This window comes from Meleagris gallopavo, chromosome 4 (assembly GCF_905368555.1).
Source record: "Meleagris gallopavo chromosome 4, MGAL_WU_HG_1.1, whole genome shotgun sequence".
NCBI classification, from domain to species: domain Eukaryota; kingdom Metazoa; phylum Chordata; class Aves; order Galliformes; family Phasianidae; genus Meleagris; species Meleagris gallopavo.
The window spans coordinates 40,029,747-40,045,795 of record NC_139407.1 but is presented as its reverse complement, the minus strand read 5'-3'; the positions used below and the strand labels follow the sequence as shown (position 1 = coordinate 40,045,795).

Genomic DNA, 16,049 nt, shown 5'->3' with positions numbered 1-16,049 from the left:
TTAGCTCAGAGTTTCAGCCGGCTCATTCTTAGAGTGTATCTGAAGACCAGGTACAAATGGATTTACTATTGTTTTAATTTTAGAACAAATGAACCATCTAAATCCAAGCCAGAGAGGACAATAAAGGCACATCCTCTGAATCTGAATGAAAAAAAATAAATTACGGTTTCTCTTTCCTCAGTTTGGCCTTTTGGTCAAAGGTCAAATGTTTATTGAGCTCTTCTCATTCCTTCATATCTTTTCCTGCTGCCCTTTTGTCTCACTGTCTCTGAGCCTTCCTGCCCAGACCTCCCATCTTCTTCCTGCCTTCTTATCTTCCTTCCACTTCTGATTTCTTCTCGCCTAGCTCTCTACTTTTAGACATGCTTTTCCTTTTCTGTGTGGATCTCCCACTGACAGCAAGCACACCACTCTTTAATCTACCTCATGTTGCATCTTAGCCCTTTCCTCACACATCCTTCAAGCACAGGAATGGAACCTCACAGGGCACCCACGCTCCTCTGGCCAAGAGAAGAGAAGGGGCTGTGTGAGGGAGTGCTGCCAAGGATATTTGGGGTATTCCCAACGTGAGGACTATAGAAGAGTTTCTCTCTCAAATAGTTGCATCTAAATTTGTCCAAAACTGTGCAGTTATAACTCAGGTTGGTGGTTCTTCATATGAGGCCACAGACAATCTGGCAGGAGCAGAAAAACAAATATTCCTCTCTTTTCATCAAGCAACAGCTTCTAATAGGTCAAATTTCCACTCTCAATCACTTTTAATCCCTTGTTTTTATCCTTAACATTGCAAATAAGAGCATAATAATTCGCCATCTATCTCTACATTTAATCAATTGATGCCTCCCAAATCTTGGCTAACTTTAAGCATTTCTGTGTATTGCTTTCAACTTGTTTGTAAAGTATGCTTAATTATCAACCATTTTAAGGTAGCAATTAATTCATAAAACTTCGCTGCTTTCTACTCTACTAATCTAGTTTATCTCTGTGACAAAATCAGCATCTTGTGATTCATATCAAAGCTACAAAATAATTTATTATTTATATATACATACATATATATATATGTTTAGTTTTGAGTTACGTTTTAGACATAAAGCCTTGCAATGATCTTTCTGCAAAGCCTTGCTGACTTGGAGAAGGAGCTAATCAGCCAGTGAGTGCCTTCAGCTGACATTACAGATGTAGTTACTGGGGTATGTTCTACTGAGCCATGTGAAGTGTTCGTTCTATTGTAAAAACATTCTGGTTTGGAGCTATGGCCTTGTGGTGTGGGGAGTTTTGTCACCAGCTCTTAATGATAACAAAGAGGAGAAATAATCAGTGTTTGGGATAGCTCCCTAGACAAGGCTGCTTTTTGGTCTGCTTGGGTAGAATTTTCAAATATTTCACGTGAGGACTATGAAGCATAATTCTGACTGTATAACTAAACTGCAGGAAAAACAGTATTTTAGATGCTGTGTGCAAGGGTCTGAGCATGGCCTGACAGCATTCGTGCAGTGGGAAGCAGGCCTGTAGGGAACCAGTGAGCAAGTGCATTAAGTATTTTTCCCTATATTAGATTTGTGACTCTGGCAAGCCTCAGCTGGAGCTTGTGAAATGTTAACAGAGCACAGCATGCTGAGCAGAGGGAACGAAGATGACTGTTCTGCCCTGCAGCCAGAAGGCAGAGAGCATGCCAGCAGATATTACCATGAATGGAGTCACACAAGAACAGCGATGTGCCACCCTGACTCAGTGTTGCGATGTCAGCGTTACAGCATGCTCACGGCATGTGGCAAGATGTCACACTCTGAACCAGACGATCTGGCTGCTCTGATCTCACTCTGAGCTGAGCTCTTCCTCCCCAGATACACCCATATAGGTCATACAGTGATGTGCAATGCTTGCAGAGAGCCACTGGTTTTGACTTTGTAGTTTTTTCGCTCCTTTAGCTTTTTAGTAAAATATTTGAATGTCCCAGAAGTGAGACTGAAAATTTTCTTACTTGAAAGCAAAACTCTAGGTGAGTTATGCTGTTATAATTTTTTTCACAGCCAGAAAATCTGGAAACTGTTTAGCACTTTATTTAATAATTTGTGGGAGTTTTTTTGTTTGTCTATTTGATTTGTAATATTGGAAATTTTCACCTGCTAACTTGACCTCATGTTTTAAATATTGCCATTGTTCATTGCAGCAAAATACCTGGAGCTGGAGCATTGTCCCAAGGGCAATGTGGAAAGTCAACTACTGCTCAAGGCAGTGCTTCCTTAACCATGTTCTGTGAATTCTTTTCTCACATACAGGAATCACAGTGATGCTGGAAAGCCCCCCTGAAGTGCTTGCACTAGCCAGGGAGCCACTAACTACCTTTAGTTGCTGGCAGCAGGGATTCTCCCATTCTAGACCTGGAAATTGAGTGCTTCCTCTTGCAAGCAGTTATTTTACCTCTACCTGAAGACTCATATCAGCTGTGGTTGTATTTGAGGAGAGGAGATTAAAAAAAAAAACACCTACCGTTGCTCCATTTTTTTCCAAACCAATCTTAAAAGTTGTTAAGACCTATTAGCAAACAACCTGCAATTTAAGGGCCATATCTAATGCTCCCCATTCAAGCAACAAGGTTGAATAGCTTGTGATCACAGTTGTTGCTCCTGCTTACAGGCTTCTAAACTTGATTTTCTATAAAAGTGCTTGCTGCTATCTGCCTTATATGTCTATGTAATGATAGACAGATCTGGAAGATGGCTAGACTAATGTATTCCTTTTTGTGTTTGTTTCAGAAGATGAAATTTTAAATGCTACTGTCAGTGCAAATGTTTCTACATCTACACCAAAAACTGGTAAGAGTTCAAATTCATAGAATCATAGAATGATTTGGGTTGGAAGGGACCTTTAAGATCATCTAGTTCCAACCCCCCTGCTATAGGAGGGACACCTTCCACTAGACTGGGTTGCTCAAAGCCCCGTCCAGCCTGGTCTTGAACACCTCCAGAGAGGAGGCACCCACAGCCTCTCTAGGCAACCAGTTCCAATGTCTCACCACCCTCACAGTAAAGAATTTCTTCCTAATATCTAGTCTAAATCTGTCCTCTTTCAGTTTAAAGCCATTTTCCCTCTTCTTGATCCTACCTGCCCTTATAATAAGTCCCTCTCAGCTTTCCTGTAGGCTCCTTTCAGGTAGTGGAAGGCTGCTATAAGGTCCCCTGAAGCACTCTCTTCTCCAGCTGAAAAGCCCCAGCTCTGTTGGCCTGTCCTTGTAGGGGAGGATCTTATGAAAGATTGCTATTGACTGTATTGTATTTGTGTGGGCTAAATATCAACTCCTTTATTAGTTTAAATGTTGAAAATGGCTGCATTGAATGTGATGCACCTGAAGAAGAAAAACTGGAGATGGGACTGTGTTTCTTGATAACTGAAAATATTAAAGAATCTGTTTTGGAGCTGAGAGCAATGGGATAATAAAGATGGATACATTCAGTGTTATTAAAGGAGGAGAATAAGATGCAGCTAGAGAAAGTCTGAATGTTTTTCGTATGAAAAGAGTGAGACATTTTCAAATTGTGCTGTAGTTCTTTTATATTTCAAAAACTCTGATGTTTATGTCTATTCTAAAAGCATTTAATAAGGAACCAACGCCTCATTGTGAGTGAGATCTTCAGACATTTCACTGAACTTCCCTTGCAGCTTTTTGTCACAGAGGAGAAAGCAGTAATTTGTTGTAATACGAATAGTTGTTTATGTCTATGAGCAAAGCATCAGAAGCCCCCAGTGAGGTTAAAGCCCTCTGTGGATGTGGAACAGGCTTCCAGGGAGACTCTTTCTTTGAGGCACTGTTATTCTAGGTGAACAGCCAGCAAAGCAGGAGGAAAGGGAGACAGTTATATGTTCTGGTGTGGCCATTATATTTAGAAGTACTCCATCCATATGAGAGAAAGTGGCAGGTCGTTATTTGTTCCTATTCTATCATATTTCCCATCTCTGAACAGCACTAGAAGAGGGAGCATGACAGGGCTTGGGTTGTAGGCAGGAATAGAAATGAGCCCCTGTGGCTGACAGTAGTGCTTTCTGCTTCTATTAAGTGATGGAACAGAACTCTGGGCAGCTTTCCACCATCTTTGTCACATGGCCAGCTCTGAGGCCCTCTTCCCATAGCAGGAACTGACAGATCCCTGCTGCCTGAGGATGCCCTTACTTCCACCACCAGCTCTTGCCCCTCTGCAGGAGGGAGCTTCAGGAACTGCTGTAACAGGAGCACTGAGCTCATGCCAGGGATTATCACATGCTAGAGACCATTATTCCTCTCACTCAGATGTCCAAAGCTTGGCTACACACCTTGGAGAAGAGCCTGCCAGGCTTTCTGTGACCTTCCAAGAAATGTATATCTTCCCTGCGATGCGAACTGTGCGTGCTCTGAGCCCTCTAGAAACACTTGTGGGCAAGAAAGATCCGTGAGAGCCTGACCTCAAAGAGCAACACAGCAGCCTTTGTGAAAGAAGGCAGCTAGCAGTATGGGCTGTTTACATGGAATAAATCAATAAAAATGCCTCTCTTGCAGAGGAGGAAGCTTTGAAGACAACCACTTTAAGAGCAACGACACTGCTAGCAACAAAGCTGACAGCAACTACAACTTCAGCTATGACTGTGTCCATTACAACAAGCTGTAAGTGATGTTTTCTTGTGCTAATGATTGAGGCTGGTCCAGTGGTCACTGAGTGGACACTGAGCAGCAGTGCCCTTGGCCTGGGAACGCACTTATAAATGGTCACATCCTTGGTAGTACCTCCAAAGCCATCAGGCTCAAGGAAGATCCAAGCCAGGTCTGATAACTGAGCTATCGCAGACTTGTGCTCATGGGGATGTCCCGCTGATGGGGCTGGGTTTCCCTACAGGGAAGAGGGTCTTGTTCCTGTTGATCTTCAATTTAAATTCTGATTTTAGTCCTACTGCAAGCAAAGCAGTAGACTTTTTTGTGTGAACAAATGTGTATATAAAATTGACAAAAAAATTTCAACATTCTTCGTTTAATAGATAACACAACTACTCCAGCTAATGCCACAGAAAGTACAACACAACATACAACTGCGCAGCAGCCAGCACAGGCGACCCCTACAGCAAGAACTGAAAGTGGCAACACAACCAGTGGTGAGTGACAATTCCTTGGAGCCACTTCTGATTCATCATACAGTGCATTTCTGTAAAGCAGTATGGAGCAATAGAAAGAGACCAAAAAGAAGTAATTTGTATAATGGATTTAGAGCTTTGTGAAGGCAGAGCTCTTCTTCACAAACTTCACATAGTTCTACAGACTATATATCTCAATGAATCCTTCTGCAGAATGTTACACGCAGAATATTATAACTTTGATTTGTAGCGGAGGTGACCAGAAGCCATTACATAGGATTTGAATCTCCCTGTAACTGGGAGATCTGTATTTGGAGGAATTTTCATTTTTATTTTCTTCTGTTTTGGTAAGTATTTCAACAAAAATTATTGTACGAGATCTGAGTGGTGTCCCCCTTTGTTTTTTATTTTATACATATGTTTTTTTACATAAATAATACTGTGTATGTATATAATAGAAAATAACATACATCTTCAACATTACAAATAACTATTCTCTTTGTTATTATGAGTCAAAATACTGAAAGCAGTGAGATGATACTAATTACTCTGAGTCAATCTTCCCTTAAGTCTTCAGAAAAATATGTGGGGCCAGTGCATCAGATGAGAATTCATTAAAAAAACAAAAGCAAAAACAAAACAAAACAAAAACAAAAACCAGAAATACCCTGCATCAATCAAGTATTTGGAATAATTTAAGCAAGAATAATAACGTATATATTAAAAAATGTAATGAAAATGGATGATGAATGAATTTATACCTAAAAGCAAGGCTTACTTGATTCTCACTTCCCTAACATAAACAGGAAAATTAAAGACAATGCCTGAAAGTCTTCCTCAGTGCAGGACTGGGACAGTCATGCTCCCTGAAACGGATGTGGGCTTAGTGAGATTTTTGCTATTAAAATGGATATAACGGGAAAGCTGCTATCTCTGCTCTTTTTTTCTTCCACTCTAGCAGTCAGCTTCTCCCTCATTTTGTGGTTGATCTTAAAGAACTGAGGCAGGATTTGATGGTGCCTGTATGAAATTTCCAAATTTTCTTTCATGACACCTGGTTTCTAATACAACACAGGCATCTCTGCTGGTTTGTAACACAAGCCATCACTTCCCTTCTTTCAGTCCAGGCTAGAAGCATCAGTAAATGATCTTATCCACACAGTAAAGATGTGACAGGGCTTCCTGTCCCCATCGCAGTTTCTGTGGCTGCTGTCACCTCCTATTACAAATTCAGAGAGAGCCCCCAGTGTTCCATACACTGGGAAGTCAGGCACAGGACATTTTTTTTTTTTTTCCCCTTAAGTCTTCTGTATTTTTCCCTCTGCAGGCCATAAGTAAAATTTCCACTTTCCTTCCGTGCTTTCTAGCCCTGACTGTTATATAGGAAGCCAACAATTAGACTTGCCTCCATATTTTTCTTATTTATTAGTACATGATATCAAAGCCAAGAGTTCATATTTAACCAAAAGAGTGAACTCCCTTGGACACTTCAATAATTTTAAACGGTGTCAAGCTACAGCAAGTCACACCTGTATATGAGATTTCATGTCCTGGGACACTTAGTGTTACCAGAGTCTGCAAAATGAAAGGCAGCATAAGATGGTGCTCTTCCTCCCCCAACTGCCGATCAAAGGTCAGCACTCAGGATATTAAATTGCAAACTTTTAAATTGTTGGTGGGCTTGGGGCTGTGATGTTTCTGATTTATCCTGTGCTTCTTTCCTGGAGGATGATATAACATGATGCATGAAAAGATTAAATATTAAAAAGTGAGAAAAGGAAAGAGTGGAAGAGAGAATTTTCATGCCAAACTGCTGATAAGTAGGCAGGAGGAGGGTTAGGCTAACAGCATACTTCTCAGTTGTCCTTGGGTTTCTGTCACAGGCTGCAGGTACCTGTCATGCTTCTGGAACGCCCTGTGCAGCAGCTGGCTGCAGGGATGTGCTCGGCAGGGAGCAGCTTCCACTGCTTTTGATACACTCCAATTTTTCAAAGCTTTTATTAATGCAGTCTTTAATGCAAGTGATTTTGCAGGCTGTTAATTTCAGGGGAGAAATGTATATGTCACCTAACCATGTCCTCACACTAGGGCTTCAAAGGGTCGGTGTTCCTTATAAAAGAGTATCCTGGATTCATTGACTGGCCAAGTGATGCTGTTACAGATGTCTAGTCTCTCTGCTGCACATCTGCTGCTTGTTTGAAGTACCATGTGATGTCAGACCTCATTAGGCTGCAACCTGCTGCAAGGAAGATTTAGAGTACTGTTGGGAAATGCTGAAACACGCGTGGGTGATATGTAGGTTAAGCAGAAAATCCTGACAAGATCAAGCAAGGATGTGTGCTGAATTTCAGCTGGTTGAAGAAAATGAAGAATCCTGGGAGCACAAAGAGCAAGGAAACAGCTGAGGTTTGGGCAGCAGGCCTGCAGGGCAGCTTCACGTTCCCCTCCTTAATTATTCTTTTGATAAATGTGTGCCAGTGTGCTGCCATTTCTCTCATCAGAGCTTCTGTGGGGAGAGCGTGTCAGCTCTGGGGTGCTCTGCCTTGCCACAGTCATTCTGTCCAGACAGCTATTTTACAATCTTTACCATTTTATTCTTATGTTGCCATTTTGTTCATCAGCAGTGACTGATAGCAGACATACTGCAGGGTGATTTGAGTGCTCCCCCAGGGCAGGTGGGACCCTGACTTCCAGTGGGATACAGTGCTGCCACTGCAGTGGTTGGTTATGGATGCTGCTGTCCCCATAGATTTTGGGTAGAGAAGCCATTGGATTAGGCACAAGACATGTCTGCTTCTGTCCTTCTGCATCAGGAGCTTGTTCTGCAGCCTCTCTTACTCATGGTGCATTTGATAGTCACCATCTCGCATGTAGTTATGCTGGGTTCTGCGTGTGGACACAGAAATTACCTGCTGTGCTGTAACAGCTTGAACTCTTCTGCATGGCTGTTGTCGTCCTTGTTTCCATGGCCAGACAGTGCCTGTGTCTGGACTCACCCTGGACAGTAAATCTCATGATGCAGATGGCCTCAATCCTCTACTGACTGTAAGGCACTTAAATTTTTCATATGCTAATTTTCAGGGATATATTATTTCTCAGACCTTAACAGCACAGAATGAAGTAATTAACTCTACACTTAATTACAATCCTTAGAACTTTATAAAGTATCGCATTACCATTATGTAACAGTTGTGGCAAAAGCTTGTATGTGATTTATTATTTTTCGTAAATGAAGGTAAGTGATAGAAAGCAGGAAGCTATCTACCCATCAGCCTGGTCTCCAAAGTCAGTGTTGTCTTCTGGCACAGGTATGAGGCTGTTGGGTGCTAAGGATGTGCTTTAAAGATGCCTAAGCTACGTCAGTCCTAACAACCTCATAGGGATTGGTCAGTGTTTGACAAAGGTTTACCTGAAGGCATAATGCTTTCTGACCTGAACTATCCTCTATGATGGTGAGGGGGTTTGACAGGGGGATGGCTCAAAATCTAATGCAACCCTTCTACTGGTGTGTCTTACCCAAATGTCTGTCTTGTTTCCAGCTGTGCAAGTGAATGGAACACAATCTGCACAAAATGAGAGTTTGAGTGCTACAACTACTAAGACAGGGACTTTGTCTCCTACAACATCTTTACAAGAAAATACTACTGTTCCTGGAACCTCAGGTATGTCCTGAAAACGTGTATTTCATCTTCCTATACAAATAGTCCAAAAGATGTAAAAGATTTTGAATATCTTCTTTATATGCCATGCATTGTCCCAGAATGAGGGCAACCTCTTTATTCACACAGGGTACGATGTCACCCTGCTAAGAAGTTATGAGTGATGGACAAACTTCAAAAGATTCATAGGAAACTCAATGTCATTACAGAAGGATATAAATTAAGATAATAGAAACCTTATATATGCTGTATGTGGTCATTGTGTAGCACTGACTGCCAGAGGAGGTCATTGAGATAAATTCTCTGGCTGCAAAGCAGAGGAGAAACCAACAATAATTTTTACAATTGTTAATAAATCTGTAGGGCGTGCTAAAGCATATGACCAAATTAAATGACATTGTTCAAACTACAACACAGTCACATGCAAGGTCAAAAAGATATCAGTCCTTCCAAATGCCTGCCTAGCTTTATTGTTTTTCTGAGTGTGTGTTGTTGTATTTATCCACTAAGAAACTCTGTGGCAAATGTACATGCCAGGTAATGAGAGTGATCATTTATTACATTTCTAGCAGGCTTAATTTTCCTAGATTTTGAAGAATCACTTAGGTTTTCTCAAGGTCTCTCGAGCTTTTACTCAATACTCTGAGCTACACATACATAAGCCCAATAAGGACATTGACTTTGCATTTCCCAATTATTATTAATGTTTAACATTTCCAGAGGGATAAGAGACTCTTTACAATTCCCTGGACTGTGTTTGCAGGAGATAACTGAGTGCTCAATAACGTTTTGTTGTGCTAAAACTTAGCATGGTGAATGGGTGTTTACTGTGATTCTTCTCATAGAGGATGGGATTGGATATGGATGTATAGTAATATCAGTACATGCTAAAATACTTAGAAGCATTCTAGGGAAATTGAGATTTTTTTCATTTTTAAGCTATGGCCATTAATTTAGAAAGGAATCATTAATTATTTTAATAAATCTATTCCCCATAATACATATGTTTTGAGTTGTATTTCATAATGGAAGAAATGTTAAGGCTCATGCAATGCAAATAGATTACTTGAGACAGTCAGCACCAAGGACAAATTGTGCCTGACCAATCTGGTGTCCTTCTATGATGCATCAGATAACAACAGATGACAGACCAGTGTCATCTAGGTGTACCTGTAGGATCTTTGACCCAGGCCCACAGGACATCCTTATCTCTGTATTAGAGATTAGGTGGATTTGAAGAGCGGTCTATACAGTGGATAAGGAATTGACTGGATGGCTACAGCCATGCAGTTGTAATCAATGGCTCTGGTATGCCCCCAGGTGTCTATCTTGGGACAGGTGCTCTTCAAAATTTTTATCAATTACCTAGATAGTGGGATTGAGTGCACCCTCAGCATTTGCAGATGACACCAAGTTGAGTGGTGCAGTTGATGTAATAGAAGGAAGAGATGCCACCCAGAGAGACGTGGAAAACTTGAAAATTGGGCTCATGTGAACCAAATGAAGTTCAACAAGACCAAATGCACTGAGGTGGGGATAATCCCAGATATGAGTGATATGGGAGAAGAATTAATTGAGAGCATCTCTGTGGAAAAGGATGTGGAGGCCCTGGTAGATAAAAAGCTGGACTTGAGCTGGCAAAGTGCTCTTGCAGACTGGAAGGTCAACAGTATCCTGGGCTGCATCAAAAGAGTGGTGGCTAACAGGGAGAGGGTGGTTATTGTCTCCCTCTACTCTGCCCTGGTGAGACCCTATCTGGAGAACAGGGTTCAGATCTGGAGTCCTCGGGATAAGAAAGACATGGAGCTGTTGGGGTGTGTCCAGAGGATGCCCATAAGATCAGAGAGCTGGAGCTCTTCTGCCATGAAGGAAAGTTGAGGGAGGTGAGCATGTTTAGCTTGGAGAAGGCTCTGGGGAGACCTCATTGTGGTCCAGTGCTCAAAAGGATCTAAGAAATAAGTCGAAGAACAACTTTCTGCACAGTCTGATAGTGATAGAACAAGAAGGAATGGTTTAAAACTAAAAGAGGGAATATTTAGATTAGATAATAGGAGGAAATTTTTCACTCAGAGGGTAGTGGGGCACTGGCACAGGCCGCCCAGAGAAGCTGTGGATGTGCCATTCCTGGAAGCATTCATGGCCAAGTTGGATGGGGCCCTGGGCAGCCTGATCTAGCGAGTGGCAACCCTGCCCATGGTAGGGAGTAGGAACTAGATGGTCTTTCATGTCCCTTCCAACCAAAACCATTCTGTGATTCTATTACTACCCTGTTACATTTTATGTCTTTTGGCAGACACACACAGAGTGTGGGAACCTTACCATTGGTACATTGCAATAAAGCAATAAATTACAGTATTTTTAATGAAAGATTCTTTCTAGCAGACAAATTGACCAGGTTAAAATGAAATTGTAACACATATATGACTGTGGATTCTATCTGTTGAATTATCTGTAATATTATTTGTACAATTTCTCTTTACATTTAAAACACACCCAAAAATGTTTAATCCTTTTCTTCATCTACTTGTGACAGTCATCATCTTACTCAGCTTACTGTAAAGCCAATAAATCTTTAGCTCAGGGACTACCCAAGGAGCCAGCACTGTAATTTCCTGGCTGAGGAAGTAAGGGACCATCTGTCCTGGGGGATTCAGCCTAGGTCACTGGCATAACCAGTATCCTGACTTCCCATAATGTTGCCATTTCATAATCACTTCCTCCTTCACTGGGATTTCATCCTCACACCTTTCCTGCCTCCACACAGGACTGACCAGCTCCTTGTTGCTTTTTTGCAGATTAAATATTAAAGAAGTCCCATTACACGCTCCAGTGAGTTAGGTAGCCCAAATGTGTGTGCCTTTAGACTATTTTTGCTCCATATTTTCTGTGTACATTAAGGTCTTCAGGGAAAAAACAAATCTGGTTCCCTACAAGCAGATTTCTCTCTATATGTTCAGCTGCTCAGGGCCATGGGAAGCCATAGGCTGCACCCTAATAACTTTTAAGGCAATGCAAGCATAAAGTCAGTTGTTTCAGGATGTACTGAGTCTAAAAGAAATGCTGACTATTGTTGCCATGAAATTCTTTCTTTGCAGCACTGTGAAATTTCATCTTCCATAGGGTCTGGGTACTTTTTGTTCAGTGGAACAGGGGTGGTATGTGCAATGCAGCCCTCAGGGGATCACAGAGCTTAAAAGCTGAAGGCACCTAAGACATATCTCCTGTGTGGAAAAACAAATTAATGTGAAATTCGCTCAAAACAGCATTTCTATTTGGTTTTCTCAACAATAATTCAGCTGATTAATCTCAAACCAAAAGAATATGTTCAGCTTTGAGACTATTTTCCACTGGGGGAAGAAAAAAAAAGATGCCATTTTTGTGAAAAACCCCTTTCTTACTGTAAGGAAAAAAAAAAAAAAAAAGGACATTTTGAAAGGAAATTTCCAATCTGCTATATCAAAAGATTGGGGTGTGGGAGAAGTGCCACAGAGAGCTGGAGAGCAACTGAAACGAGTGGGGGGAGCTTGTGAAGGAGCTTGGAGAAACATCAGAGAGCAGCATCACTGTATTACAAAGGATTGAAGCCAGCAGCTGCGGAGGAGGGGCTGAGTGGGGCTCACCTAGGTTGGGGAGGGGAGGAGGAGCTGTTTTTAGCAAAGAGAGCAACCAGCATGCGTGCCATTGACACATACACTTCTTCAACTTTGGCTGTCATGTATCACATGCCTCCTACTCCTGCTCCACCTCCGCAAAGGATTGCTTGTTAATATTTCATTTTCTCCTTTTGTTTAATTTGTGTAGAAGTAGAGATTAAATGGATCTGTCAGAGTCTAAATACTTGTGAGGAACTGCAAGTTGACTTTTTATTCTGTGACCTGAACAACAAAAAATCAATAAAGTGGGATGAGTTTAAGTTCATCCAGCAGGCTGGTAAGATCAGAAAATCTATTATAATAAGCTGTCAAGAGAATCAGCCTGCTGCATCTATCAATGCCTTTATTGCACTCCTCAAATTATAAATCCTACTTAGCTGATTCACAGAGGTATCTTGCTGAGAAGGAATCTTAGGAGCAAGACAAGTAGGGTTTGGATCTTTCTGTACGTAAACTGTACAGGAAAGCTGGATAGTGGTAGTAAGTGAAAACTGTTCACTGTAGCTTTAGCTTTTCCACACAGAGAGGGGCACAAATTGAAGCATCATAGAGCTGGAAAGCATAACGAAGCCTCACCTAACACAATTACAGAACTACAGAACAGACAGGACAAGGAGAGTGTTTTAAGATTCTTAATTTTGCTGTGAATTATCTTGTGGTATCCCGTCTGAGTAATCAACCAAATTTATTCACTTGTTTTGCCATGTGGCTGCCCTCCAAAAGCAGAAGCAGCAAGCTGCAGGGCGCACAGGCTGTTCGGGTAGCAAAGCTCTGGGAGAGGTGAGCTGCTGGTGCCCCTCTCCATCTGTCAGCCTCCTCACCAGCGTTGTTGTTGCTCAGGCAGGTATTGTCAGATCACCTTCTCATACATCAGCCTCTTTATCTTTGTACTCCTTACCATACGTCCAGTGTTGTACACTTCAGTTCTTGTGAGGAGTCTTGGAAATCTTCCTGGATTTTTTATGCAGAACACCCACCCCCAGCTCACAGCCTCAGGGATGTGGTAGGGGCCAAGCAGATGGCCAGAACAATACAGCAAACACCAGAGCAAGCAAAGGGGGGCTGTCTGCCTTTCCATCCTCCTCCCCTAGAAAAGCAGTGCCCAGCTCTGCCATCAGAAAAGTTTGCTTTCTCAGTCAAGATGGTTCACTTTGTTTACAAGAGTGAAGCTAAGGAAAAATGTTATGTTGCAATCTTTAAAGATTTTTTTAGGAAAGTTCAGCTCCCCTCAGAATGGGGAGGGTAAGCTAGGCATTTTATAGACGTGACCTACCTGAAAGACTTGACAAGATCCTCTGCCTGTCTCCGTGAATGTCCACATCATTGTATATTTGCATGTTCAAACGTTGTTGAGTGCTCACATTTTTTTCCAAGGGATCTCACTCTCTGTAAGAAAGGCAGGGTTCAGCTAACAACTGATCATATCACATTTGGATGTTCCCTTCATGCAGGTGGGTGTCCTGCAGCTTTCTGTACTCTTCTTCTGTTTGATAGGAGAGCTATTAACTTCCCGAAAGGCTTTCCTTGGCTCTTGTCATTCATGTTGCCCAAACATGCACTAAACATCCCCTAATAGGCCATCACAGATATCCTCCCTGAACATGGTGACACTGTGAAGATGGATAGATAAGATGGTAAATAGCTTAGGAAGAGCATCTCTCCTGAATTTTTATCAGCCAGTATGCAATAACTGTGTGCCCTCAGGATTAAACTAGCATTGCCAATATTTAGTAAGTTCAAGGAGATCTCTCACTGCTGACTTGAAGTACTTGGCTTTTCAACTTTTCTTGCATGTTTGCAATTAAAGTGTTGTTAAAGCTCTGTCACACATACTATTAGAGAAAATGATTGTTTGCATGCCAGTGGTCAAGTGATCTTTGTTTATAATTGAGTGTAGAGAGGATGAGAAACAACAGCAGCTGTACTACTGTGAACAAACATTCACAGTAGTAGAATGACATCTTTAATCCACATTGCAGCTCCTCTTGCAAGAGCTGTGTCTACAAAGCACAGGAAGCACCATGGTGGGACAAGTCCTCCTGAGGAGCTCTCAGGATGAGCCATGTACCTCATGGGTGATGTGCCAGGAACTAGTCCTGGAGAAGCCTGGAGGGAGTTTTATGGTGCTGTGAACCTATGACTCAAAGTAAGGAGGAGCTGCTGAGGACATAGCACCTAGGGGATGTTCCTCCATGGTGTCTTCAACAACCCACTGAGAGACATCCCCAGGCCATGCCCTTTGCTGGCTTTAGGCAAGCACAGAGGTGTTGTGCTGCCACTTCACACAGATGGATGTTTTCAAAGACAGGGATGAGCTAGGTGTCTGGCTTCTTTTGGCTTCAGACTGATCATGGGAGAGATTTAATGTAAAGCATTAAAGTCACTGTGGGAATGAGGTTTCTCTATCTTCCAGATGTGAAATATTCACAGCATTTGTAGCATTCAAGCACGCACACCTCAGCCTAGGTACAGGCAAGCAGCATGCTAACATGATGTTCTGTGCCCGAATCTTCTGAATCGAAAGAAGGATGCTGCCAGCAGCAAGACCATAGGCTTTGCGCACAAGGCACTGCAAGGTCCAGTTCTTCACTACTAAGGCCTCATTCCCACTGTTCAGCAGTCTGCTAGCCATGAGCACCAGGGTAATCAATGAAGATTTGTTACTGAGAGATAGCAACAGTTGAAGATGTGGCTCAATTATGTATTTGAGTTTATTTTCTTACAGATTTAAATGATTTCTCAGTTAAATACCAGCTCTTCACCCAAGGGCACTTATTTGGCTTTGGCAGGAAGAATGCTTTTTGGGAGTATATAAGCTAATTCAGAATTGTCTGAGTTTCTTGTCTAGTTACTGAGCTCATCACTGGAGTCTGCCAGTTTGTACTGTATGAAGACCTTGCTTTCCTTTTTTCAAGGACCTGTAAACCAGTTAATAACAACTCTATTCCTTCCATTTTCTTTCAGACCTTTCTGTGAGCACCCTGCCAATACCAACAGGTAAGAGGGAAAGGAAGTATTTGGAAAAGAAGAGGGTATGTGGAGGTGGAACCTCAGGTGGAACCTGAAGCATGATACATAGAAGGAGACGAGGGATGCTCAAATTGCTGCAGTGCATAACTTTGCAGTGAATGTCAAGTGGTACCAGTAGATGAGGCAAAGCAAACAGTAGCAGAATACTGAATAGTGCAGTAGGAATTAATACAGAAACAGTGTTTGCCAGGAAGCTAGATTTTGTCAGTGGCTCTCCTTCCATGTCCTGTGGTTAGAAGCAACAGGTCCCAGGGTAAGGCAAAGTCTTCCTGTGCTAGTGAACCTGGTTGTTGTAATGGATTGTTATTCAGATTCCAGATTTCTCCCTAGCTGGAAAACAGCTTTCAGATTCCATTTCCAGAAAGTGGGCGGAATTGTGAGGAAAATTCAGTGGATAACGTTGATAATGTTTTTAAATCCTTAATCCATTTCACTCATTCCGTAGCGCTTCCTTTTAGCTACTGTTTTTCCTCAACGACAGCCACATATAGTTAAAAGACTAACCTGTGGGTTTGCCTTCTCTGCATTACTCATGTCTTGGTCATCTAATAGACAAGTAGGAAGATAGTCAATGCCTTTGAACCCTCCATTTTTTTTCCTGAGGAGA

At 41.9% G+C, this 16,049-nt stretch overlaps 1 protein-coding gene across 1 annotated transcript in view; it reads left to right on the top strand.

The window, feature by feature from the left end:
* EMCN (endomucin) overlaps positions 1 to 16,049 on the top strand; it is a 43,174-nt gene that overhangs the window by 9,768 nt on the left and 17,357 nt on the right. The window contains 5 exon segments of the mRNA XM_085222967.1: positions 2,760 to 2,819; positions 4,535 to 4,639; positions 5,008 to 5,121; positions 8,640 to 8,762; positions 15,377 to 15,409. Coding sequence (XP_085079093.1) covers positions 2,760 to 2,819; positions 4,535 to 4,639; positions 5,008 to 5,121; positions 8,640 to 8,762; positions 15,377 to 15,409 — 435 coding nt within the window.